General features: G+C 48.2%; 1 protein-coding gene across 3 annotated transcripts in view; it reads right to left on the reverse strand.

Moving 5' to 3' along the window:
• The window catches only part of BANP (BTG3 associated nuclear protein), a 229860-nt gene that overhangs the window by 13754 nt on the left and 190233 nt on the right, over window positions 1-25873 (reverse strand). For all 3 annotated transcript variants that reach the window (XM_015424217.1, XM_015424215.1, XM_015424214.1), the window contains exon 11: window positions 1304-1447. In XM_015424217.1, coding sequence (XP_015279703.1) covers window positions 1304-1447 — 144 coding nt within the window. The remainder of the gene's footprint in view (window positions 1-1303; window positions 1448-25873) is intronic.

The raw sequence follows: 25873 nt of genomic DNA on the forward strand, positions 1-25873 counted from the left end.
CCTGCAGCCCAGGCCCCTTGTGGGGTCCTGGCCTGCAAGACGGTCACTTGTGTTGCAACGTCTTGATTTTTGTTGGGGTTCTAGAGTGATAAATGTTCAAAGATACAACATTCTGAGCTACACCCTCTGAAGAAGTCAGCAGTGACTCAGGAAAGCCCTTCCCCTGCCACAAATGTGGTTAGTCTTTGAGGTGCTCCTGGACTCTTGCTCTTTTCTACTGCTACAGACATGGAAGGGACCACATTTAGCAGTACAGAATGGAAATCCATCAGCTTTGGTATCGGAAGATATGAGCATTGACTCAGGAAGGCTCCTCCCCTGCCACAAATGCTGTTAGTCTTGAAGGCGCTACCGGACTCTTGCTCGTTTCTGCTGCTACAGCCGGACTAGCGTGGCCAACTATCTTGATCTACCCTCTTAAGGAAGATAACTAAAAAGCAACACCCATGAGTTCTGCACCATTTCAAACAAAACACTGGGACCCACAAAATCTCGGCAGAAATTGGGATGCCATCCCTCCTGCCTGGTGATGCCTCCAGGCACTGTCTGGGCTTTCCATCTCCGATACTCAGCAGTGTGGAGGGGAAAAAAATCAAGGGCTTATTTATAGAGTATTCCTGCACCACCTCTTCAGGATCCTGTTCGAGGCAGCTTACAATTATAAACCATAATATTAAAAAAGAGCCACTAAGAGGCAAGTAATTTGATAGTAATGGGAGAACTCTCCTTCCTTAAGAGTTTCAGCTTCTGTTTAAAATACAAATGGCCCTTTTGACTACACAGATAAAGGCGAAGGTGGGCGCAGAGTTTAAGGGAATCTCAGAAAGCAGAGGAATTCTAAGGCTGAGGCCAAGTAATGGAGCCTCAGGGCTGTTCAGAAATAGACTGATTTTATGTTAGCCGCCCTGAGCTGGCCTTGGGTGGGAGGGCGGGGTATAGATTTGAGAAATAAATAATAAATAATAAATTCTTGCCCTCCCTGCAGCTAGAGATATGCAAAACAAATTGCCCCAAATAAACAAATATATACAAATGTACTTAATCTGAATCATTTATTTGGGTACTTGGATTCCGGATTTTACTGCTACCAAGCCTGGTTTTTTAGCCTAAACCCGTTCCGCATCACACCACTGGGCAGGTCTGCAAAGGCTACTTAGGGCGCTTCACAAGAGGGCTGCTGACTCGGTCCTCATTTGAGGCTTGCAAGTCTGGTGGGCGCAGAACACCAGCGGATGGCACCATAGCTCCCCTCTGATGGCCCCCACGCACCATCCCCCTTCAAACCGGGACACGATCTACGCACTTGATTCGCAGCCGAGTGGTCCGTCACGGGCGCCAACTGGACATACTGGACTTGGATATCACTCCCTTGGAGCGGCGATCCGTCAACGCCACCAGCTGCAGGGTCGGAGGATGCGACGGCAATCAACTGAGCACCCTGTAGCACCTGCAGGGAAACCAACAGAGAGAGTATCCTGTGAGCAGACGTCATCACAGGTGCGTTGCAAAACATCTGCTAACGCCAGCAGCAGGCTCGAGACCAGAAAAGTTCCACTGATCCTTCAGTCAATAATAATAATTCAGACCACAAGAGCTGCCAGGAAACAACAGTGTCCTTGTCTGATAGACAATTAATCCCTAACGAAAAATAAATCTTTCCAAGAGGCATTTAATAGCCCATAGTCTAGAACCATTTCATATTTTATGGAAATGTCTTCATTTCACTGTTGCATATTATTGGCATTGACAATGGAATCATAATTATGTCAATTTTGCCTTTGGTACGTACCAAGGAAAACAATCATTTGTGAACTGTTGGTTCTTTGTTGGGTCTACGTTGCCATTTTGAATACTGCTTCAGTGTCAGTTTGACACTGTTGTTTAAAGCATTTCGCTTTTATCTGCACGATTGCGAAGTATGCAAAAGAAGCCGCAAACCTTTTAAAGGCCGCACAAAACCAACTTCTCTCAAACAGCTGCTCAGTTCCCGGTTTGCCATGAGGAGGATATGGTTTCCCATGATTGCCACTGTGGGAACTCCACCAGCTTTAGGCCAATTACACTCGGTCACTCCGGTTTAATAAATGTGTAGCTCTTGTTCCTACTGACAAACTATTTCACACAATCCATTTATTTCATGCACTCGATAAAGGACAGGATGGGTCAAAAGAAGTGTTGTGCGAATTAGTCCCAAGAAGAGTTTTGAAGCAAGAGGGAAGATCACAGGTTCCAATTTATTTATTTATTGCATTTATATCCCGCCCTCCCCTTGATTGATTGATTGATTGTGTTTATATCCCCGTCCTCCAACAATAAAATACAATACAATTAAAACATTTTAAAACACAACTTACATTTAAAAATACAACATGACACCGCACAATACAACTCTAGTAAAAACCAGATGCTGGTTTAATGATTTCAGTTTCTGTTCGGAGAACTTTAAAATTTAGGATCTCAAAGGACCCAGGCTACTGATGGAGGTAACCCAGGGAGGAAGGGGGACGCCCGCTGCTTCAACCTAAGGCCCGGCGGAAGAGCTCTGTCTCGCAGACCCTGCGGAAATGTAGTAAATCCCGCAGGGCCCTGATCTCACACAGGAGTTTGTTCCACCAGGCAGGGCCCAGGGCCGAAAAGACCCTAGCCCTGGTCGAGGCAAGTCGGATATCCCTGGGGCCGGGCACCACCAGAAAGTGTTGGTTGGTGGACCTCCGTGCTCATATGGGGAGAATACTTTAATGAGTTCACAATCCTCCTCCTAAACCCTTTGTTCACGTCAGTCCAGCTCCTTTGATTTCAGGAAAGTTTTGTTCTCAAACTGCTACCGCTCATGTGAAAATGATAAGGCATCCTCTTTTCAAAAATGTGCTGATCTATTATATTAAATCACAGTTCAAGAAGTGATGGAATGTGACCTTTACACAGGTCAGCCTAGCCCATTTCTAAAATAGGACCTTCCTTCCTCTTCCCTCACCAGAGTTGCACAATATCTCAATGAATCTCAGAGGGGGGAAAGAAAGGAAAAAAACCCACAAACCTCTCACACAAAACCTTTTGTTTCCAAGTTCTAAAAATCTCGGTCCAGGCCCTGAAATAAGTGAACGTTCGAAGCCATCTGGGTAAACAGGCGTCATGGCGCAGGGCTGGCGTTTCAGAAAACAGCTTCACAATTTTTCCATTGACAGCAGCTCTGCGGGTAGGTGCTGTGATTCTATCAGTTCAGCGGTTTATTCAAATCCCCAAACCTCAGAGGGTTATTAAACAAGGAAAGGGAGATTCGGTTTCGTTTGGCAATTAAAAAAAAAAGAGGGAGCAAGAATCTACTAAATACTGTGAAAACCTCCCGAGACACCCGGCTCCCAGAACCTCCATTCCTAGGATTTGTAACAGGGAAGGGATCAAATTAATCTTCCCTAACTGATCCATAGAAGGAAAACAGATGAGAGGGATCTGGGGTTATAAGTGAGGGAGTAAACTCTCCATCAACGTATCAGTTAACCCTGCGGGGTTTATAGGATTTGGAAGAGAAACCTGTTCTTTCAAGAAAGGAGTACTCAATCATTTCCAAGGGGCTTTGGGACCATGTAAAACCCTCCAATTCAGCCGCACTCCTCTTTGGACATTTGTTCAAGCTGGACTCTTCTCTCACTGGTTAAATATTCTGCTTACAGTACAAACACCGGGCTTGCTTGGAAGTAAACGGCAAACGTAACAAGTGGGATGCTGAGAAGGATGTGTGCCCCGTGCCCCACCTTGCATAAAATATGCTATGTATTGCTGTGGATTTTTTTTTTTTAAATAGTCCTTCACAGTTTAAGAGACTAAGAGAGCGAGCAAGGAAGGAATCAAATGGCCCCTGGACTGATGGAGACGCTTCTTAATTAAACAGCCTGCGATGCAGTTGTGCGGGACAAGTTCAGAGTGTACAGATTAGAATCTAATTTATTTTACAGCTTCTATTCAAAGCTACTGTGCTGCCTAAGAAATTATGACTCAACCAGATAAGAACACTGGTGGAAAACAGAGACCTTCCCCTCCACCCAACTCATCCTTCTACTGCTAAAGAAAAGTAAGCCAATATAGCACTGCGGTATATTATTGTTAAATATGCTGGGCCAACGCATGGGTCAATCTAGACTTGGTCACAGCTCGGTACCTCTGAATCCTCTCCAGTTGGCTAGCAGCTTTCTTTTTCTGTTATCAAATGACAAAGGAGGCCTGCCGTCAAGTCCAAAAGCATCACCAGCCAACCAATCAACCCGTCTTCAGCCGACAATGCAAATAGCCCCTGAAGCCCGTAAAGGGGCACATCTGACATGTCTCCATTTCATTTCGCATCAGCGCTACGGAGACCCTTTAGCAATGCACTTTTTACAAGCAATAAAATATTGCCACAGCTGTGCTGAATCCCCAACTCTTTTAAATATTTCTTTCACGGGGTATTAGATGCTGGCAGGCCACCTTCAAAGAACAACCACAGAGTAGACAGTGTGAGAGGTGTACCAGGGGACGTATGCAGGGAAGTTACTTTGAATTTGTCCAGGGATTTCTTCTTCAGAGCTAAGCTAAACAGAGAGGGATAGCATTTCCGCCATTTTACTTGCTAGGGTAAGAGTGCTAACAAAACTCAACCAACAAAAGCTATGGAGCAGCTCTCATCTTTTGTATGTAAGTGCTATCAAGTCGTAACCGACGTAGGGTAACCCCAGCAAGGGGTTTTCATGACTGAGAAGCAGAGGTGGTTTGCCATTGCTGAGCCTTCCTTGGCAGCCTGCCACCCAAATACCAACCCTGCTTAGCCAGTTTGGTGTAGTGGTTAGGACTGTGGACCAATGCTCCCTCAAAGCTGTGGAGTCTTGTGAGCAAAAATTCTACCCTTTGAGTTACTGGCATGAAAGCTGTGAGCGAGCGATTGGGCTCCTGCATACATTAGTTTGCTCTGGAGCCATCCTTCCTGAGGTAAGACAAAAATGTGTCAGCTGGAGGCTAAAAAACTGTGAGCTATCTCACACTAACTCATATTAGAGGGAACACTGGTGTGGACTCTAATCTGGGATTAGAGACATGCAGCTGCTGGTGTGACCTTGGGTCAGTCACAAGTTCTTTCAGAGCTCTTCTCTCACAAGCAGTCCTCAAAGGAGCTCTCTCAGCCCCACCTACCTCACAGGGTGTCTGTTGTGGGGAGGGGAAGGGAAAGGAGATTGTAAGCCGCTCTCAGACTCCTTTGTGTAATGAAGGGTGGGGGTATAACTCCAATCTCTTCTTCTAAGATTTGATGCGATTGGGTTACACCACAGATCCCAACAATTTCTGGACCTGTGTAGCACACAAGACGTGTTTAATACCCTTGTCTCATCCTTCCTAACTCTCAGCTAGGCCACACTGTAAGAAAGTGTGTAAGTAGCCAGCCATTTCTTAAGGCGGACAAGCAGGGTCAGTCCAAGGCACCCGGCCATACCCAATGTCCCATCTGAGATGCATAACCAAGATCCTTTGCAGTATCCCACTGTGCCTGTATTCAGCTATAATGTTTGGGTTGCGTGCAACTGTGGTTAGTTGGTATCTTCTGTGACCCTCACGGGTCACAGAAGATACCAACTAACCACAGTTGCACGCAACCCAAACATTATAGCTGAATACAGGCACAGTGGGATACTGCAAAGGGTCTTGGGACACAGCTTTCCCACTGCGTCATGATTCACTGGTGACCTAGATGCCGCTGCCCCAAGCAGTCGGGAAGCTCTGGGTGCAGAAGCCCAGATGAACACACAGCGCTGAGTGCCCACAAAGCCTTCCCCTCTTTAATCCCAATGGAAGATGCAGATTTCTGTCGGCCTCCCCAAGTGTGTTCACAGTGGCTCCTTCTGTGGAAATGAACGACGCAACCCTGGTGCATGAGATCTCAGGCGCAGGGTAAAAGAGCGGGGGACTCTAGGACCAGAGAGGGAACGTCTGTGTACCATTGCCTGGGCAAGCTTATGAGCTTTGTTTGTTTTTAATGTCTCTAATCAGATGTTTCCAAAACTTCTTAAAACGCACAGGAAAAGTAACAGATAAATACTAATAACAGCAGCGCAATTCTACAGTGGCTACAAGTGCAAGGAAGCCTTTGTTCCCGGCTCAGCAGAAAGCCAGATCTATGTGAGAACTCTGGCAAGTGGTTCTTGAGCAAGAATATGGCCTTTGTTTGGCCGTTCATGGGATCTCTGGACCACCAGTTCAGTGCTGTATTCCTTACCTGCCAACAAACAGCCTGCCCCAAGGCTGAACTTTCCTTTGCAATTCCAGAGGGCTTCTCAGACATCCTTTCATGCTGACACAAAGCAGGTAACAGAAGATGGCCAATAAACCCAAAGAAAACAGAAATGCCATTCCAGCTGAACAGATGGTTTTAGGGAACGCATGCCGAAAAGAGACCCCGAAGATGCTCCTCTCTGCTTTGGTTTGGCTCAGTGGCATGAACACAGGAGATCGTATCAGGTCCAGCTTTAAAAACCTAACTGAAAAGTCATTTGAGAGGTCCATGGAAGTGCCTCCTACAACTCTCATAGAAAGCCATTGTGCTGAAAAGGCTGATTGAAAACAGATTGTAAGCTGGTAGGGAGATCTTGGCCATATCGTGTCAAAACCTTGGCAAAAGTAAGAATTACAAATATACACAGCTAAATACAACAAACTAGTTTAAAAGTTTAGCAGGACAGATTAAAGATTATTACCAACATCAAAATTTGGTTCCCACAGAGACATATTGGACAGCTAAAGAAAAACATATCTTTCAAGGATGCAGAAGTTGGCAGGAACAGAAACAACCTCCTCTCTTGGACCTAGAAGTGGTTCCCCCCCCCCCTCCACCATCGATCACACGGAGGCCATTTCAGGTGGCCTTTGTCACAGGAAGTGGAAGTACTAATGCAGTGCTTCCAACCAATAGCTGGACTGAGTCTTGGCTCGCCAATCCCATTGAGTGACACTGGGTCAGTCGCTCTCTCTTAGCTTAACTCGCCTCACAGGGTTGTTGTGAGGATAAAATGGAGGCCAGAAGCACCATATACAGCGTCACGCTGAGCTCCCTGGAGGAAGGGCCCTGCTCTTTGGGGAGGGGGGAGGTGTTTCTTCCTGTGCTTTATCCTCCCGAGTGAAAGGAACTGGGGATCAAGTCAGGTGTCTGGGCCGGCATCCTATAACGAAGTGTCTCGTTAAACCGGGCCCTGTTGGAACACTTCTCATGCCCTTGGCCGCGTGCTAAGAGGCAGACGGGAAAGCTCACTGCCACCACCACGCATCTTTGCCACCCCCGACTCAGAAGGCCCAGTGATGCTGGAGAGCTAAGCCACAAAAGGCCGCCACATTCCTACATGGAGTTGAAAGAGGAGGACATTTTACACTGTTGCGTATAAAAGTCAACCAGTCAGTCCAAGGTGGCTTTTCGCTTTCTTTTTTGCTCTCTTTGACTGTGGGGACCTGGGTTTGTATCCCCACTCCGTCATGAAGCTAGATCGGCTGTTCTCTCTTTTCCTAACCTGTCTCACTAAGGTCGCCTTAGGATAAAACGTGTGTGTGTGTGTGGGCGGGAGGAAGCAGAGGATAAATACGTAGCAGACAGATGGAAATATGGTGGCGGGTCAAATTGTGCATGTGTGGGCCCCATCGGCATTCTGCACAGAGATGAACGTTTCCTTTCCAGGACCCATGCTCCATTGCACAGTACGCCCTCAGCACATGGACACCTCAACCAGCCCTGCCTGGTCACATAAGGGTGGTGATGGCCTGGAACACACTGCAAAGAGCCACACGTGGGACTATTTGGATTTTTTCACCTCAATGACTTCGAGCCATGGTGGTCATAACAGCCAGGGCTATTTTTGGGCAGGAACGCACAGGAACGGCGTTCCGGCTGGCTCCTGAGTTGGCCACGCCCAGCAGGCATTCAGTAATAATAGGCCACACCCAACAACAGAAACTCATTAGGATTGGCTACATTAGGGGTGTGGCCTAACATGGAAAGGGTTCCTGCTACAAAAAAGCCCTGGGTTTTGACAACAAACAAGGTAAACAGAATAAGAAGCAAAAGGTGGGTGTGGCTGGATGACCACAGTTCTGGTAATGTGGGGTGTGGCCTAATATGCTAATGAGCTGGTCTGTCGGGGTGTGGCATAATATGCTAATACGTTTCTGCTGTTGGGTGTGGCATATTATGCTAATGAGTCCCTGCTGGGCTTTTTCTACAAAAAAAAAAAAGCCCTGCATAACACTAATCTGTGTAACAGTTGAATGCAGAATCCCAGCCAGGCAACACAACTGTGACCTTCCTCCCCCGCCCCCAGGACTTCATTCCTTTTTAAAAATAGCTCCCATCTGCAACCAATAGCCCCCCAATTAGCATTTAACTGCCGGACTAGGGGGAAAAAATTAAAATGCAATACATTCTCCTCCTCCCCTCTCCCCAGATTTCTGTCTGAAGGCATGGCTCCCAAACCTCAGTTAACGGCTCAGGTCACATGCTTGCTTCATTAATGTTTATTGCTGCTCAAGGAGCCACCGCCACATCTATGTTCACTCCTGACATTACACGTCTCCAAGTAGGAAGATGTGTGGTGAAAGAGCAGAGCATTGTTTCCATCGAGGAGGAGGACGAGGACTTCAGCCTCCGGGCTGCCAAGCCATCTTGCTGAAGTTTGCAAAGCACATTTTTATTGCAGCTATTTTGGGTTATTAGGCTGGGCCAATCCCGGGGTTGCTTCTTCATTTAAAAACAGTAATAAGACCCAGCAACACGCAAAAGAGAAAAGTCCTGCTTCTCACTGCTTGGCTTAAAGGCCGCGGGAGCAGCGGCCCTGCGTGAGAACCTCGCGACTTGGAAGGCGGCTGCTTATCGACTATTCACAAGTGAGGTATCTCATTGTGCAAACCACTTGCCGTAAGAAGCGCTGTGTAAATATTTGTGTGTGTGTGTGTGTGTGTGTGTGTGAATTGCTGCCAAGCCGCTTCCAACTCATGGCAACCCTATGAATTACTATCCTCCAAAATGTCCTGCCCTCCTTAACAGTCTTGCCCAGGTCTTGCAAACAGAGGGCCTTTGTGGCTTCCTTGATGGAGTCAATCCATCTTGTGTTGGCTCTTATTTATTTATTTATTTTTCACATTTATATCCCGCCCTCCCCAGTGGGCTCAGGGCGGCTAACAAGGGCAGGGTAATTAGCCGTGCCATAATTAAAAACATATAAAACATAATAAAAACATCCGACACTTAAAACAATGGTGCTCACTCAATTACTAATCTCCTACGTCCAGGATAGAATCAACACAGTTCCAGGTGGTGCTCCCATGATATTTATGCCCAGTGGCGACGGCTTATTGGATCATCTTTACGTTGTCCAGGTTCTTCCTCAGGGCCTCGTCGGTACATCCTTTAAGGAACCATGACGATGGTGGAATAGTGGGGCGGCGGCTCCTACTCAAAGGCCTGGCGGAAGAGCTCCGTCTTGCAGGACCTGCGGAACTGCATAAGGTCCCGCAGGGCCCGGATCTCCCCCAAGAGCTCATTGCACCAGGGAGGAGCCGCCACTGAAAAAGCCCTGGCCCTGGTCGCAGCCAATTTGGTGTCCTTGGGGCCTGGGATGACCAACAGATTTTGGGCCCCCGACCGTAGTGCTCTTGGGGGAACATGTGGGGAAAGGCGGTCCCTCATGTGGGGAAAGGCGGTCCCTCTTCCACTTTTCCCGCTGCCTTCAGTTTTTCCTAGCATGACTGCCTTTTCCACTGAGACTTGTCTTTACATGACCAAAGAATGGTAGCCTCAGTTTGGTCCCTTTCGCTTCTAGGGAAAGTTCCAGCTTGAACAGATGGCTGGGAGGAAAAGGACCAACGGTGGCAAGGATTTGTGCTCATGGGCTATGAAGCAAGACTTCAAGGATCACAAATGGGGATCTCCCAGGAATATTCTTGATATTCTTTACTAGGAGATGTTGCCACCTTTCTGGGGGGGGGGGAATTCAAAAAAATCAGGAGAGCGGAATTGACTTAGTGTGCTAGCATCCACTTTGCATGGAGAAGATTCCCCCCAGTTCACTCCTTGGCATTTCCATTCCAGTGAAAGGATCTCCGGCATCAAGGACTGGAGGAGACCCTCCTCTGCTTGAGATCCTGGAGAGCTACTGACAGTCAGACAATACGGAACTAGATGGACCAGTGGTCTGACTCAGGAGAAGCCAGCTTCAGAAGTTCAAATGGATGGAGAATTCGTGATTTTCTCATAACAAGCATCTCTAAATTAGGAGCGTCCAACCGGTTTGGTCCCAAAAACCCCACTACACACCCGCGGGGGGGGGGGGGTGAGTCAGAGCATGGGTGGGGTCTGCCCCATTTTATGAGGACCACGCTACCAAAGAAATTCAAGGTTACTAAAGTGTTGGCATCCCAGGAATTCTGCCCGGATCCTACCGGCTTCCAGCATAGCCCCCGTCAGGTCAAACAGTCATCCCATATCTCCTTTGCTTAGATTTCAAAGATAATCTGGCTGTGGTGTGGCTGTGTACATACACAACCCAACACAAGTAGTAGACATGGAGAAAAATACATGAGTTACGTATTCTTGTTGTGGACTGGAATGGATCCGCTTTATCAAATTAGTAGCTTCTGGGTCTCCCCCCCAAAAAGATACACCTGGTACCAATGCTCCCTCTAAGCTGTGGAGTCTTGTGAGCAAAAATTCTACTCTGTGAGCTACTGGCATCAAAGTTGTGAGCAAGCCATTTGGCTACTGCATAAATTAGTCTGCTCTGGAGCCCCTCCTTCCTGAGCTAAGGCAAAAATGTGTGAGCCGGAGGCTAAAGAACTGTGAGCTAGCTCACACTAACGCAGCTTAGAGGGAACACTGCCTGGTACCTTTCCTGATCTCATGTTTTCAGGACTCAGATTAAGTCAAGGATGTGACAGCCAACAAAGTTGTCTTCTGCTGTGGTAAAATGAGCAGCAGCCACCCTGAAACATTTACGCTTGGGTGCAAGATCAAAACTGAAAGCGTGCCACCACCAAGGTGATATCTGAGTATCCCATCCTGCATTATTCCAATTCAAAATAGCACCTTAACAGCACAACCCCAAACAGTTACACCCTCCTAAGTCCACTGGAGTCAACGGGCACCGTAACTCTTCTCTGGATAGCACTGCAAATCTGCCAAGACGTTATCTGCCAAAACCTTATCCGCCAGGCGAGTCTAGTTTAGATTCCCTCTCCATGAGTCCTCACCAAAATACTATGAAAACTGAAACCAACTTCAGTTCTACCAGGAGGCAGAAGGGAAAACAACAATTTTGCAGAGAGGTTTCATTATCTGAACTGTTTCCTGGCACAATAAATATTACCACCCCTTTACCCCACCCCGATCCCATCATCTGCTTTCGGTTTTCGCATGTATCACCGGCTCTCGATTGACTTGGTAATATCTTATTCTGAACAGCATTCAATTATGCTTAAGACCCAGAAGAAACTCGAAGCCCATCAAGTTCGGGTTAATGATACAAAACTAATGGGAAATGCCACTTTGGGGCAACCGTGACAGACATGAGATAGACAACATCTGGTGGGCTGCGGCTTATTATATTCAAACCATATGCAGCCTGCAGAGAGCTGTTTCCCTTTTAGTGTACTCCGGGACCAGAACTTCCTTAAAGGTAAAGGTTCCCTTGCTCGAAAGCCAGTTGAGTCTGACCCTAGGGTTGCGGTGCTCATCTCCGTTTCAAAGCCGAAGAGCCAGCGCTGTCCGAGGACGGTTCTGTGGTCATGTGGCCGGCATGACTAAAAACCAAGGCGCACGGAACGCTGTTCCCTTCCCACCGAAGCGGTACCTATTTATCTACGTGCAATTTCTTGCTTTCGAACTGCTAGGTTGGCAGGAGCTGGAACTAGAGATAGGAGCTCACTCCGTCATGCGGCACACTTGGGTCTCGAACTGCTGAACTACCGACCTTCCACAGTCTGCAGTTCAGTGTCTTAACCACTTGAGCCACCGCAGCTCCTAGAACTTCCTTATGCTCCTGTAATTCCTAAAGTGCCCATTCCAGAGGATGTCAAAACTCAGCTAGGCTTTCTCTGGCACCCAGGAAGTCCTGCCCATCATGTCACACACACATCCTGCCCCCAGAGGACTCATTCTTCTTCAGCTTAGGGAGGGTGCCCGTGACGACCCCTTATCTGGGGAGGTCTGGTTTCCCTTTAAAGTGTTCTTTATGTTTTGTTTTACTGTGTATATCCGGCTGCTACCAGGAAATTTAAGGCTTTCCAAACCTGTATACTATACTATTTCTATCACTGGGTAGGTAGGTCAGTTTTAAGGCTTCCGAGGTACTAATGTGGTCCTGGGAAGTATTTCTTTCAGAACTGGTATCTTAAATAAAAGTAGATTTGTTGATATAATTCGTAAATAATATGGTAGTACACTGTAACTAGGAACGGGTAAATACTAAACAATTGCTTTGATATTTCACACACTTTTCTCTCTCACTGTCAGGGATCTTGGCATGTAACTTTGTAACACCTTTTTCCTTCAGGCCTTTGTAACACCTTTTTCCTTCACGTTTACTGTTTCACTTTAGCCTGTCACTCAGACTTTTTATTTTTCTCTTTAACTTTACTTTCTTGTTTCATATACATTCAACTTTTCTTCATACACAGAACTAACTCCTAAGCACACAAAACTGCTTCTCTCCCAGACTTCAGAACTCTAACTTAACAACTGTCTTTATCAACTGTCATACCTCTAACTGTCACTCCTGAAGGACATACCCATTCATCCACTCAGAAACACTTTCTAAAACCCCTCCCCCCTCTGTCAATCACCAATCACACCACACTTGTCTCTTCAAGCATTCTAGTCCATCACACAGCCATGCAACCAAACTTTTAAAGAGACACACACACATATAAAACAAGGAATCAACAGCGCCCTTTTCAGTGGTCTCTAGAACAGGGGTGCCCAGTGCGGTACCCGTAGGTGCCAGGGTGCCCACCAACACCTTTCCTGGTGCCCACCAAGTGTTTTTAGAAAGCGGGCAGGGGCTGGTGGAGAGCTTTCATCCAGCAAGGCAAAAGGAGATTTGAATGGCTGTGCAGATTTTGAAAAATCTTTGCTTTGGGAAAGCTGCCACCACACCACAAGGATTTCGGTGACATTGGTGGTTTAAGTTGCAATGTGAACCTTAAGGGAGTTATGGGATGGTTGTGAATGGTTGTGTGAGTGTATGAGTATGGTTGTAGATCACCGAATGATTGCACCTTTAATTTCGTTGTACTATGTACAATGACAATAATATATCATCATCATCATCATCATCATCATCATCATCATCATCACCACCACCACCACCACCACCACAACCATCATCATCATCTGCACTGTGTGACTGAAGGGGAGCTGTGGCAGCCATTTTGTGGCTGTGCCCACCGTAGTGTCAGAATTCCCAAAGTGCCTGCAGGCTCAGAAAGGATGGGGACCCCTGTTCTAGAATGAAACACAAGGCAGCCTTCCTCCAGAACATAAGAGAAGCCAATGTTGGATCAGGCCATTGGCCCATCCAGTCCAACACTGTGTCACACAGTGGCCAAAAGGACCAGGTGCCATCAGGAGGTCCACCAGCGGGGCCGGGACACTAGAAGCCCTCCCACTGCTGCCCCCCCCAAAAAAACCAAGAATACAGAGCATCACTTGCCCCAGACATAAGAACATGAGAGAAGCCAGTGTTGGATCAGGCCAGTGGCCCATCTAGCCAAACACTCTGTCACATAGTGGCCAAAAATACCAGGTGCCATCAGGAGGTCCAGCAGTGGGGCCAGGACACTAGGAGCCCTCCCTCTGTTGCGCCCCCCCCCAAGCACCAAGAATACAGAGCATCACATGCCTCAGACTGAGAGTTCCTATCTATACCTTGTAGCTAACAGCCACTGATGGACCTCTGCTCCATATGTTTATCTAATGCCCTCTTGAAGCTGCCCATGCTTGTAGCCGCCACCACCTCCTGTGGCAGTGAATTCCATGTGTTCATCACTCTTTGGGTGAAGAAGGACTTCCTTTTATCCGTTCTAACCCGACTGCTCAGCAATTTCATTGAGTGCCCATGAGTTCTTGTATTGTGAGAAAGGGAGAAAAGGACTTCTTTCTCAACCTGCTCTATCCCATGGATTTGGGGTCCCGTAGAATTGGACCCCCTGGTCCAATGTTCTTCAAACTTGGTTGGTATCTTGGGGAGAGGCTCCAGCAGCTACCCTGTGAGTTTGGAGCCTCTCCCTCAACCCCCCTCCCCTCCAGCCCCCAGAATATACCCTATGTTTTCACCATTGACTTCAATGGCCCATAAGATATAATGGGGCCAAAATTGACATTCGGCTGGCCCTTTTTCAGGCCTGGCATTCTAGCGCGGAGCCTGAAAAAGGAGGGGGGGTGGCTCTTCAGGCCGTTTTTCAGGCCCGGCACTCTGGCGCGGAGCCTGAAAAAGGCGGGGAGGGCAGCTCAGCAGACCCCCCACGCGCGCGGTGGTTGCAGCGGCCATAACTTTTTAAAGAGCCCCTAAGGACAGCTGGGAGAGCCAGAATGACCTCTCACAAGAGGTGGAATTTGCCCCTATGAGTCCAAGGCCACCACCCCAGGACTCATGGAGGCAGGAGAACGTTTTGCCCCCCCCCCGCGGGCGTTGCAGCTGCCGCCGAGAACAGCCTCAGCCAGGCAGAAACGGGGGGAGTGCACCTCTGGGAAGGTCTGGGTTGGCCCTGGAGGCCTAGTGGAGGCTTCTGGAGCAGCCTCGGCCAGGTAGAGACTGGGGGAAGGAAGCCGACTTACCCTCCTGCTTCTTCCTCGTTCTGGAACAGAATGAGGCTGGAAGCAGAGGGCGGCCGGAAGAAGGGGGCGGGGCTTCGCCATGTGACTGCCCTGCCCCCCATGCCTCTCTCCCGGAGCGACGTACCGGTGCGTTCCGGCCCGGTCCGAGGCCTGCTTGTGGCTAATAATCACTGATGGACCTCTGCTCCATATGTTTCTCCAATTCCCTCTTGAAGCCGTCCATGCTTGTAGCCGCCGCCACCTCCTGTGGCAGTGAATTCCATGTGTTCATCACTCTTTGGGTGAAGAAGGACTTCCTTTTATCCGTTCTAACCCGACCGCTCAGCAATTTCATGGAGTGCCCATGAGTTCTTGTATTGTGAGAAAGGGAGAAAAGTACTTCTTTCTCTACCCGCTCCATGTCACCCCTCCATGTCAACCCTCAGCCATCGTTTCTCCAAGCTAAAGAGCCCCAAGTGCCTTAACCTTTCTTCATAAGGAAAGTGTTCCAACCCTGCAGGCACTTTGGGAATCTAGTTGCCCTTCTCTGCACTTTTTCCAATGCTATAATGTCATTTCTGAGGTGTAGTCTGCTTTTGTGTGAGAAGGCGGATAAGGACATGACTACAACATGTTTATGTTATTCTCTTTTAATAATGGGTTTTTAATGTCACTCTTGATGCCCACTGGCATCATCAACAAGCCCAGTGCTTTCCCTAGTCATGAGTGAGCAAGTCCGCTACAGGCTACATGGAAAAGAGCCTTGGGTACTTAAAGTTGCCTCTCGTTGCCCCTAGTCAGAGACAGCCTCTCCCACCCCCTCACTTTCAGGGAGCTTCTGGGAGCCCTTATACTCCTCTTTGATTTAATGCTTCTTGAAACTGGCCCACAAGCAGTGTTCCCTCTAAACTGAGTTCATGTGAGCTAGCTCACAGTTTTTTAGCCTACGGCTCACGCATTTTTGTCTTCGCTCAGGAAGGAGGGCTCCAGAGCAAACTAATTTATGTAGCAGCCAAATCGCTCGCTCACAACATTGATGCCAGCAGCTCCCAAAGTAGAATTTTTAGCTCACAAGACTCCACAGCTTAGAGGGAGCATTGCCCACAAGTCCAGAGGACAACAGGAGGATGCAGTTTAATGGTTCAGACAGTTCACAGGGATGGATGACGTTATGCTACAAACAAATAAATCATTACATCATTGAGGTCTGCTGTCCCAGGCTCGCACTCCGCCCCGCCCCCCAGCATGCTATGCTTGGAAGAAGCGCACCAAGGCAAAGAGCCAAAGGATGCTCCGAGTGCCTGCTTTTGGAACATCGGCAAGCCAAAATGTGTACGGGTGGTGTCAGCAATGGGACAAGATGTACAAAAACAAACAAACAGGCACACAGTTCCCAGGGGAATCCTATGTTCTAGAGGAACACGGGAAATCACGGTAACGGGGGCCACTCTGAGAACTATTAGCTCGCCTGGAAGGGATTCAAAGTCTGTAACATCACCAGATCGAAATGCAATCTAGAGTTGACTGCTGGGCTCCTTCGCACCCGTGCAACTCTCAGCTGCCGTGACCTAGCTGCCCCTTCAGCCGAGGAGGCTGCGAGACATGGGCTCGGTGTTCTTGGGTGATGTTCAAATGAGCTTCTTCCCTGAGCTGCTCTCTGCATGTCCTGGCTGCCCCAATACAAATAAAGGCCGGTTCCTGGCACTTCGTCCTCCTGCAGTGGAGCTGAGGAACAGAACCCAGGACGGGGCCATGTACACAACAGCAGGCTTGACTCTCAGTGACGGGGGGCAGGGAATGGGTTTGGCCTCCGCTTCAGCCGTTCCCTCCCTTTCCTACCAGCCACGTGACCACTGCTGTTCAGTCCCACAGGGAAATGGGAAGGGCTGCCTTTGGGGGACCCCGATGCAGGGTGGACTCACCCTTGCTGCTGCAGAGGGGGCCAACACCTCCCTGCTTGACAGCTCCTTGCAGTATACAAGCCTTTCCTCCACACGCATCCTGCTCATCCTCATGAGAGGTATTTTGCTAGGACATTCTGCACCCATGCGGGTCTCTGAGGACACTCACGAGTAATTAAAACAAGACCGCGAATTAGCTTCCCGTCCCACTGAAGGCTCTTCCAAACATGACTAACAGCTCTCGTCTGGCATCCTTCTCCACCTTCAATCTCCCCCTCCTCTGAAATGGGAGCCAGGAAAACCTGGCAGCTGATGACAGTTCTAGGGGCCAGACCTTCTCCTCCACCGAGCTGCGGATCTAAACGCATCCCCTGGGCACAGCCTCTCTCTTCCTCTCCAGAGCAGCTACGAGCAGCAGCCATGTTTGCGGGGGCGGGGGCTGGAAGACCACAATGGCAACAGATTTCGCCCCAGTCCAGGTGTTCCGGCTGGCACTGCAAGTCCGTACAGGTGAGGCAGACCTACTGCATCCCTGTCCCCCCCGCTCCCAAGATAGCCTGGCAGCAGACGGCAGTTATGGGGGGGGACCCACTTCTGCATGACAGCTAAATGGAACCTCCATTTTCAGAGGTAGTATACCTCTGAACAGCACATGCCGTGGCAGGGGGAGCACGATGGCGTGAGGCTTTTTCATTTGTGCCCTGACTTGCGGGCCTTCCGGGGACATCCAGTCGGATGCAGCGGGAAACACAATGCTGGATGAGATGGAGCGCTGCTCTGATGCCGGCAGGGCTCTTATGTTCTCATAATAAAAATACATACACAGCCACACGTATAAATGGAAACAAATAAAAATATAATGGAAAGGAGAATGAGACACGGCGCCGGCTAAGTCCCCACTCCCCTCCTCGAGCACAGTGAAAAAGAACACGATGTGTCTCCAAAAGGGGCCGGCAGAGAGAGACTCCCGTAGGAGACAGTTCTGTAACTTGGGGGATGGGGGGGGGAACACCGATACAAAGGCACTTCTTGTGGTTATGGCTAGCTGAGCAGAACTCTGAACCAGAGCCTACAGCGATGGCCAAGCTGTTGACTATTCGTCATCGCTTTGTTGTTCAGTCGCAGAGTTGAGTCTGACTCTCCGCGACCCCATGGACAAGATCTCGCCAGGCCCTCCTGTCTTCCGCTGTCCTCTGAAGTTTGCTCAATGTCATGTTCGTTGCATCCATGACACTGTCTGACCATCTCATCCTTTGCCGTCCCCGTCTTCTTTGACCTTCCGTCTTTCCCAGCATCAGGGTCTTCTCCAGTGAGTGCTCCCTTCTCATTGGGTGGCCCAAGTATTTGAGCTTCAGTTTCATTATCTGGCCTTCCAGGGAACAGTCAGGGTTGGTTTCTTTTAGGATTGACTGATTTGATCTCCTTGCAGTCCAAGGGACTCTCAAGAGTCTTCTCCATAGTTCAAAATAATCTATTCTTCGGCACTCAGCCTTCCTTATAGTCCAACTCTCGCAGCCATACATGACTACTGGGAATACCATTGCTTTGACCATGCGGACTTTTGTTGGCAGGGTGATGTCTCTACTTTTTATCATGCTGTCTAGGTTCGCCATCGCTTTCCTCCCAAGGAGCAGGCGTCTTTTAATTTCATGGCTGCTGTCACAGTCTGCGGTGATCTGGGATCCCAGGAACGTGAAGTCTGTCACTACTTCGACGACTTCCCCTTCTATTCGTCATCGCTATCAGATAGTAAAACAGCCAGCTCCTCTTACGATGGCCCAGGGAGGACAAGGAAGCCCACCAACAGGCATGTGGAACGTTCCTCGACTATGCAGAAAACGTTGACTTTGTACATGAAGTGGAATGGGGAGAAAAACCCACAGAACAGCCGGCTGACAGAGACTGCTTTAGAAGGCCCAAAATATCGATGGCGTCTGACACTAAGTGAAACGGGGAAGGAGCAGCACCAGAATGATGGGGAAATGGGCCTCTCCCCAACCTCCTGAGAGGCCAAAGAAACCCAAAGAGGATTTATCCCCCCCCTTCCCGTGACCCCTTGCAGGCTGCAGCCTTGTAATGCGTGAAGCCATGAAGCTGCCTGATACGGAATCAGACCGTTCCTCCACCAAGGCCAGTCTTGTCCACTGAGGCTGGCAGCAGCTCTCCAAGGTCTCAGACTGAGGTCTTTCATGTCACCTACCACCCGATGGTAGCTGCGGTGGCTCAAGTGGTTAAGACGCTGAACTGCAGGCTGTGGAAGGTCAGTAGTTCAGCAGTTCGAGACCCGAGTGCCGCATGACGGAGTGAGCTCCTGTCTCTAGTTCCAGCTCCTGCCAACCGAGCAGTTCGAAAGCAAGAAATTGCAAGTAGATCAATAGGTACCACTTCGGTGGGAAGGTGACAGCGTTCCGTGCGCCTCGGTGTTTAGTCATGCCGGCCACATGACCACGGAAACGTCTTCGGACAGCGCTGGCTCTTCGGCTTTGAAACGGAGATGAGCACCGCAACCCTAGAATTGGATTCGACTGGCTTTCGAGCAAGGGAACTTTTACCTTTACCTTTACCACCCGATGGTAGGTGGAGATGCCGGGGATTGAACCGGGGACTCCCTGCATGCCAAACAGAGGCCCTGCCACTGAGCCAAGGAGCCTCCCCAATAAGGTTAGTACTAAGTAATAGGGATGATTGTTTCGTTTTAATACCAACAGTAAACGTCTCCCAAGGGACCATCTTGGTTTGTAGCTACCGGTGGTTTTTCTCTGAGTCGCACAACTCCGTCTCCCTGCAGATCATAAGCAAAGACTTCTGAGCATGACGACTGTTATCAAATTGCATGCTGACTTTCTCCCTTCCCTGCTGTCCACTGCAGCATCTGTCTGAGAACAGAGCAAGGAATTTCCCATCCTTCACCTCTGGGTACCCCCAAACAGGAACATAAGAACATAAGGAAAGCCAACGCTGGATCTGGCCAATGGCCCCTCCAGTCCAACACTCTGTCACCCAGTGGCCAAAAATACCAGGTGTCATCAGGAGGTCCATCAGTGGGGCCAGGACACAAGAAGCCCTCCCACTCTTGCCCCCCCCCAAGCACCAAGCATACAGAGCATCCCTTGCCCCAGACCGAGAGTTCCTATCTATAACCTGTGGCTAATAGCCACTGATGGACCTCTGCTCCATATGCTTATCTAATTCCCTCTTGAAGCTATCCATGCTTGTAGCTGCTGCCACCTCCTGTGGCAGTGAATTCCATGTGTTAATCCCTCTTTGGGTGAAGAAGGACTTCCTTGTATCTGTTCTAACCCGACTGCTCAGCAATTTCATGGAGTGCCCACGAGTTCTTGTATTGTGAGAAAGGGAGAAAAGTACGTCTTTCTCAACCTGCTCTATCCCGTGCATAATCTTATAAAATTCAATTGTGTCACCCCTCAGCCGTCATTTCTCCAAGCTGAGGAGCCCCAAGCGCTTTAACCTTTATTCATAGGGAAAGTGGATGCTTTTCTACCCTGCAAGATTACGACAAGCTTGCCCTTTCCCTAGCCAATGAAGAGCTAAAGGTAAGCCCTGTGACCCCAGCCAGGTGCCTTCCTCTTCCCTTCAATCGCCCCCAAATCAGGCCCACTCAGGAGGCAACTGTTTTCCCAGAACTGATCCTTAAAACTCAGAGTGGGGGGGGGGGGGGGGGAGAGAATCTGCATTCCCTAAAGAGGTTGTGAGTAGGCAGAGACAGGAAACACTGAGCTCCAAAGCAGCAATCCCATGCATGTTTACTTGGGAGTAAATAACACTGAACTCGGACTGCCAACCTCCAGGTGGTGACTGGAGATCTCCCAGAATTACAATTGATCTCTGGCTCCAGTTGCCCTGGAGAAAATGGCCACTTTGAAAGATGGGTCCATGCTGAGGTATTCCTCCTGCCCAAACCATGCCCTCGCCAAGCTTTGTCACCCCAGGAATTTCCCAACCCAGAGTTGGCCACCCTATGCTGAACCCAAAGGTAGACTTCAGGGGTCATTTCCTAGAAAAAGAGGTGCAGGAGCTCATTTGCACAACTCATTTGCATATGCCACACCCCCTGACAAAGGGCAGGCATGCAAGCATGCCTGGGTTCCCTGCCTGATCTTCTCCAGGTGCCCTGCATTTGCGGGGCACCTGGAGAAGATTGGGAAGGGAACCCAGGAATGTTTAGAATGCCTTTCTCTCCCTTCCTCATCTGGGCAAGGGAAAGAAAGGCATTTAAATCCCCCCTTCCCCTGAGTTTCTCTGCAAAAGCGGAGAGGCTCAGGGGAAAGGGGGGGCATGTCTGCCTGCCTCCCCTCCCCTTCTCCAGTGGGGGCCGTCCCGGGTTCCTTACTGCCGGAGCGCCGCTCTGCAGCGCTCCGGCAGGAAATGACCCCTGGTAGACTTATTGCAAAGTAAATGTGAACGGAATCTGGCTACAAAAAGAAAAATCTAAACAAGTTAGCTTTGCTGCCACACAGTGAAGAAACCCCTCTTCTTTTTCCTTCCTTTTTTTTTTAGTAAGCCATTTTCTGCCTCACCAGAGGCAGCTGAAGGCTGATCCAATTCATGCTGAAATCAAAAGACGATTTTCCCTGTTTAACGAGGAATCATCAGCAAGCAAATAGGATGCCCTGTAGAACAAGACAAAGCAAACACTTCACGGTGGAAATCAGATTGGAAAACTGGCTCCGATACAAAGGAGTGCTTTCCAGTAAACCAGTGATTAGAACTGGAATGAAAAAGTGGAATGTAATTAAGGATATTATCTTGTTCCTGGAGGATGAGTTACCTCATGTAGGTCCCTGGTCTGTAACCCATTAGAGGCCATTCTGAGGAAGACGCTCTGCATCCAAGTTAAGTTTAACAACATTCGATGCCTCGAAAGGACAGCTGGGAAGGAAGCATCCCACAGATGGCTGCATTCGTGTGCCTGCCGCTCTGTTTCCTCAGATGCTCACAGAGCAGTATCTGCAAGGGTTATTTTCTCATGGTGACACCAGACAAGATCTGGGCAGATTCATGATTAGATCTTCCTGGTTTTCTTTCAAAAAGTTTATCTTTCACCCAGGAGCGTCCCTGATTCAGTCAAGCCCACATGGGTGGGGCAGAACGGGGCTAATCTTTCCACCCTGCATGGATTCCCTGTGTTGTTATTAACCATGGCAAGGGGGGAAAGGCAGGTAGCCACCTTTTGCCTGACATCTTCCTTTCAGCACTAATAACAGCAGCTGCATTTGTGTGACAGGGGTCATTTTCAATCAGTGAAACTAAGGGCTCTTCCTCATTCTTGTCGTTCGTGTGACTCTAATTCTTCAGGGGATTTTCCTTTTCTGTATGTGTTTCGCTCCCTCTAGTGGTCAATTCTGTATTACACCTGTGTATGTCCAGCATATTTTCCTGCAGGGAAATATGCCAGACATAGAGCAATGTACTATCAAATTGACCACTAGAGGGAGCAAAACATGCGCAGAAAAGAAAATGAATGATGCAATAGGGTCACACAAGCGATGCAAATGAGAATGCAGAAGAGCCCTAAGTGGGGGTTGAAGGATTAAATACTCTCTTTCCTCTACATGTTGATTCCATTCAAACCAGGGCTGCGCACAACTGCAATTTATTGCCAATTGTCCAGCATCTCTTTTAGACGGATCCTTGGCCACTTAACAACTGGGCAATTGTACGATTTGCTTAGAAACTGCTACTCAGTTTTATTCATTCCATCCCATAGCAAAGAAAATTTCCTGGGTTACCTTAAAGCATTTTCACGTTGATAATGGATTCTTGAGCCTAAGGTCTGATACTAATGTCCTTGTTTTCAGGTTGCAAGTCAACGACTCTGACTATATTGGTGGCCAAGAGTGGGAAGATCCCTTTACGTTAGCTTGAAAACGTAAAACTTAAGATACTATCATCTATAAGTTTGGAATTTGCATCCCTGGTTGGTGTTCGGAAATGCAATGAAGCTATTAGAAAGCTTTATGCAGTCCTTTGGGAACTTGACACATTGTTCCAGCCCCAAGTACACCTTTTAAAAATTGCTGAAATGTAGGCTATCAAGGATCATTGGTTTGTCCCAGTGACCGTAAAGCATTCTCCAAAATGGTTTTGCTTTATCTAGCTACTATAAGGTGGCTTGGGTTTGAATTTTTTAGATGTCCAGGCAAGCAGGTGCCTGACCTTCCTCCTACCTGGTCACAACAACTATAGGGTCATTTGGATCTGATGTCCACACCAGTTTATCTGGCCTGAAACTAGAGCCTGCATTCTCGCTCTAGCATCTGCCCGCTGAAGTGAACAGTTAAACAAGTAAGTTTGCTGGTGAAGTTCAGGGTCTTACTGCAGATACAAGATTCTTAACAGAGATCTCCTTGCATGCATAAAATTATAGTAAACATTCAGGGGTGGAGAATGAGAACAGAGTGACAGAGACATCCTGGTCTGTGAAGACACATTCAAGACCAATACAAGCCCTTGTGGAGACTGGAGAACTTTGCTCCAAAGGCTTTGCTTGTTCTGTTTGCAAAGTTATTTCATTCAGAGAGACTGCCAAAATCTAATTTGCTGGTCATAGTTCAGGCTCAAGTTGGCTTAAGCAGTTAAGGAGACTTTGCATACTCTGGCCTTGACAGACTGGCAGACTAGCTCACGCACCGATAGTAACAGATGTTTAATGGACCCCATTTGCCCCGGGAGGCTCTTTATCGGAGTGCTCAGAACCAAGGGCCATTAGAAGAAGAAGAAGAAGAACATGAGCCAAAAAAACAGCGTTTAAAATGGAGCTTAGACACGAACTGGCCAACGATCTTAAACAAGGCAGCCAAAAAACCTGAAGTCCTTAAAAACCCACAAGCTTCAGGAGCACGGCTCAAGCCAGATTCTATAATTATTCTCTAGTCAGAGAAACATGCAGAAAGGTTGAAGCTTAAACGTTTGTCTACAAAATGTTATTTTTGGGTTTTGTACAAACCTACGACTAAGTCTTGTTAAAGGGTGGCTATTTCAGTGAAGTCTATACCAGTCGCAGAGAAGTCCAACCAGGATGCAAGCTGCTGGAAGAGGAAAAGAACACCCAGGATCACGCTCTGGGGCAATAGCCCTACAGCTCTCCCAGTCCCATAGGCCTGATAAGAGACAAACACAGAACGCGAGGGAGTGACTCACCAAACTGTCTGGCTGGTGAGAAACATTCGGTTATGACATGGAGTAGCCAAAATGGAAAGACGATTACCGAGGACTCCAAAGTCAAGAGGAGTTTATTCCCTTTGCACATATTTGTGTGTGTGAGCCGTCTTCTAGACCAATAAATGCAAAACGGGGGAAGAGGGGTCACGTTGTCTGTCTAATTTGCCACTCATCGAATTCCTTACGGGATTAGTTTCATCAGAGCCCAGTTAGAAATGTGGACCTTTGCCAGAGTCTGCACAAAGTTCAAGAGGAAATAACATCCTAATTTCTGCGCAGAGTCTTATCAGCAGAAATTGATGACACACTCTGATGAGAAGATGGACTGGGGGGAAACACTCACTGCCATGGATCCTTGGATGTCAACCAGGAACTGTCAGTCCCCCAGACATTAGCTTTGTCTGGAGAACTATCTGGGAAACAACAAATATATAGGTTACAACTCACAAACTTGTATCTCAGCTGTGAGCTTTTTAAAGTCAACAGATAGGAGTCCTGAGGATGTGGAAGATCTTGATAGAAATCCTTGCAAATCTGCAAAACTCACTTTGTGACCCTGAGCACATGGACTTCTCTCCTAGGGCCTGAAGCGTGGCTAATGGGAACACATTATACCCAGGTATTTCAGGAAGGGCTCTAGGGATGCCCAAGAAAGACCTCCCTTCTTTTGGCTATAAGTGGGAGCTGAGGAAACCCAGAAGAAAATAGCAGAGGTTTATATTCAAATAAATAAATGGCAAGATGGGCATGAAAATGTAGAGAAAGGCCTCTGGAAAGAGAAAGTTGTTCCTTGCTTGCCGTCTTGCCATCAAATAGAAAACTGGTTCTGTCTAGCCTTTCGTGGTCCCCAAACTTGGCCAAGTCTAAACGTGCTTAAGCTCTGCTCATATTTCCTGTTCTAGGCCTTTGTTTTCTCCCATACTAGAAATCTGAGCTGTTTTTTAATTGCTCACTATCGTGGATTCCACCAAGGAACTATGGGAACTCTAGTTTGTCAAAGGAGCCTGGAATTCTCTAATAATTTTACAACACGAACTTTGCTTGTGTTGATCTTCCAAAGTCTACCACTTGGTACCACTTGGGCATAATATCACACTCTTAGAAAAACCAAAATAGCTCTTTAGTTTATATTCAAAACATCAGAGCTAGGCCAAATTCCCCCGGGGGGGGGGGGGGGAGCAGTAACTAGTAGTAAAAGTAAGTAAACTTTACAAATGTTTTAATTTACATCATAACTGGCAGCAGGAGTTTTCAAGAAAGAATTTCAAGTGAAAACAGCCAATAAAAGTGTGGCCTTTGCTGCTAAGGAAACAAAACACTGTTCTAACAGCATGTTGCAGAACGATATGAAAGGCGGCGGGATCCATAATGGATCGGGGTCACACCCAAACAGAAGCACAGGACGGCCGGGATGCTGTTCTTGCTTGCAAGCTCATGGGAGAAAATAAAATATGCCGCCTCCTGAACTTTACATAAGACATGATATCATCAGCTCAACTTGCATCTTAATCGGAATGCCTGATGCATTTGTCACCCAGGACAGCTCAAAGGCCACCCCAAGATCACAAGTCTGTTGCAGCGCTGGGAAGAGCTTGGCTGCAGGAGGAAGGGACTCTCAGGAAACAAGTGGTGGATTCGGGACACACAAAAGCGGTGACCCCACACAAGGACCCGAGATGCTTCACTTAGGCCTGTTAACAGAACTGACGTGTCGCTGTCTTTCTGCACTTCACACCTCCTTTTCCAATGGCACGTACCATTCTCACCTAGTATCTGGACCCCCAAAAGACGCTTGGTACTCTTTTCTTAGTGGAAAAATCCTTGACCGCTTGGGTCTTTGCCTTCTTGAGTTTATATGGAGACGGAGAAGAACACAACTCAATACAAGATTATGATGGCAGTGCTGTGGATCTTGAAAAGATCTGGCTAAAAAGAAAGTTCGAAGAAGACTTTTAGCCGGAGGAAAAGAGTCACAGGATTA

This window comes from Gekko japonicus, unplaced genomic scaffold (genome assembly GCF_001447785.1).
Source record: "Gekko japonicus isolate JY-2015 unplaced genomic scaffold, Gekko_japonicus_V1.1 scaffold1476, whole genome shotgun sequence".
NCBI lineage: Eukaryota > Metazoa > Chordata > Lepidosauria > Squamata > Gekkonidae > Gekko > Gekko japonicus.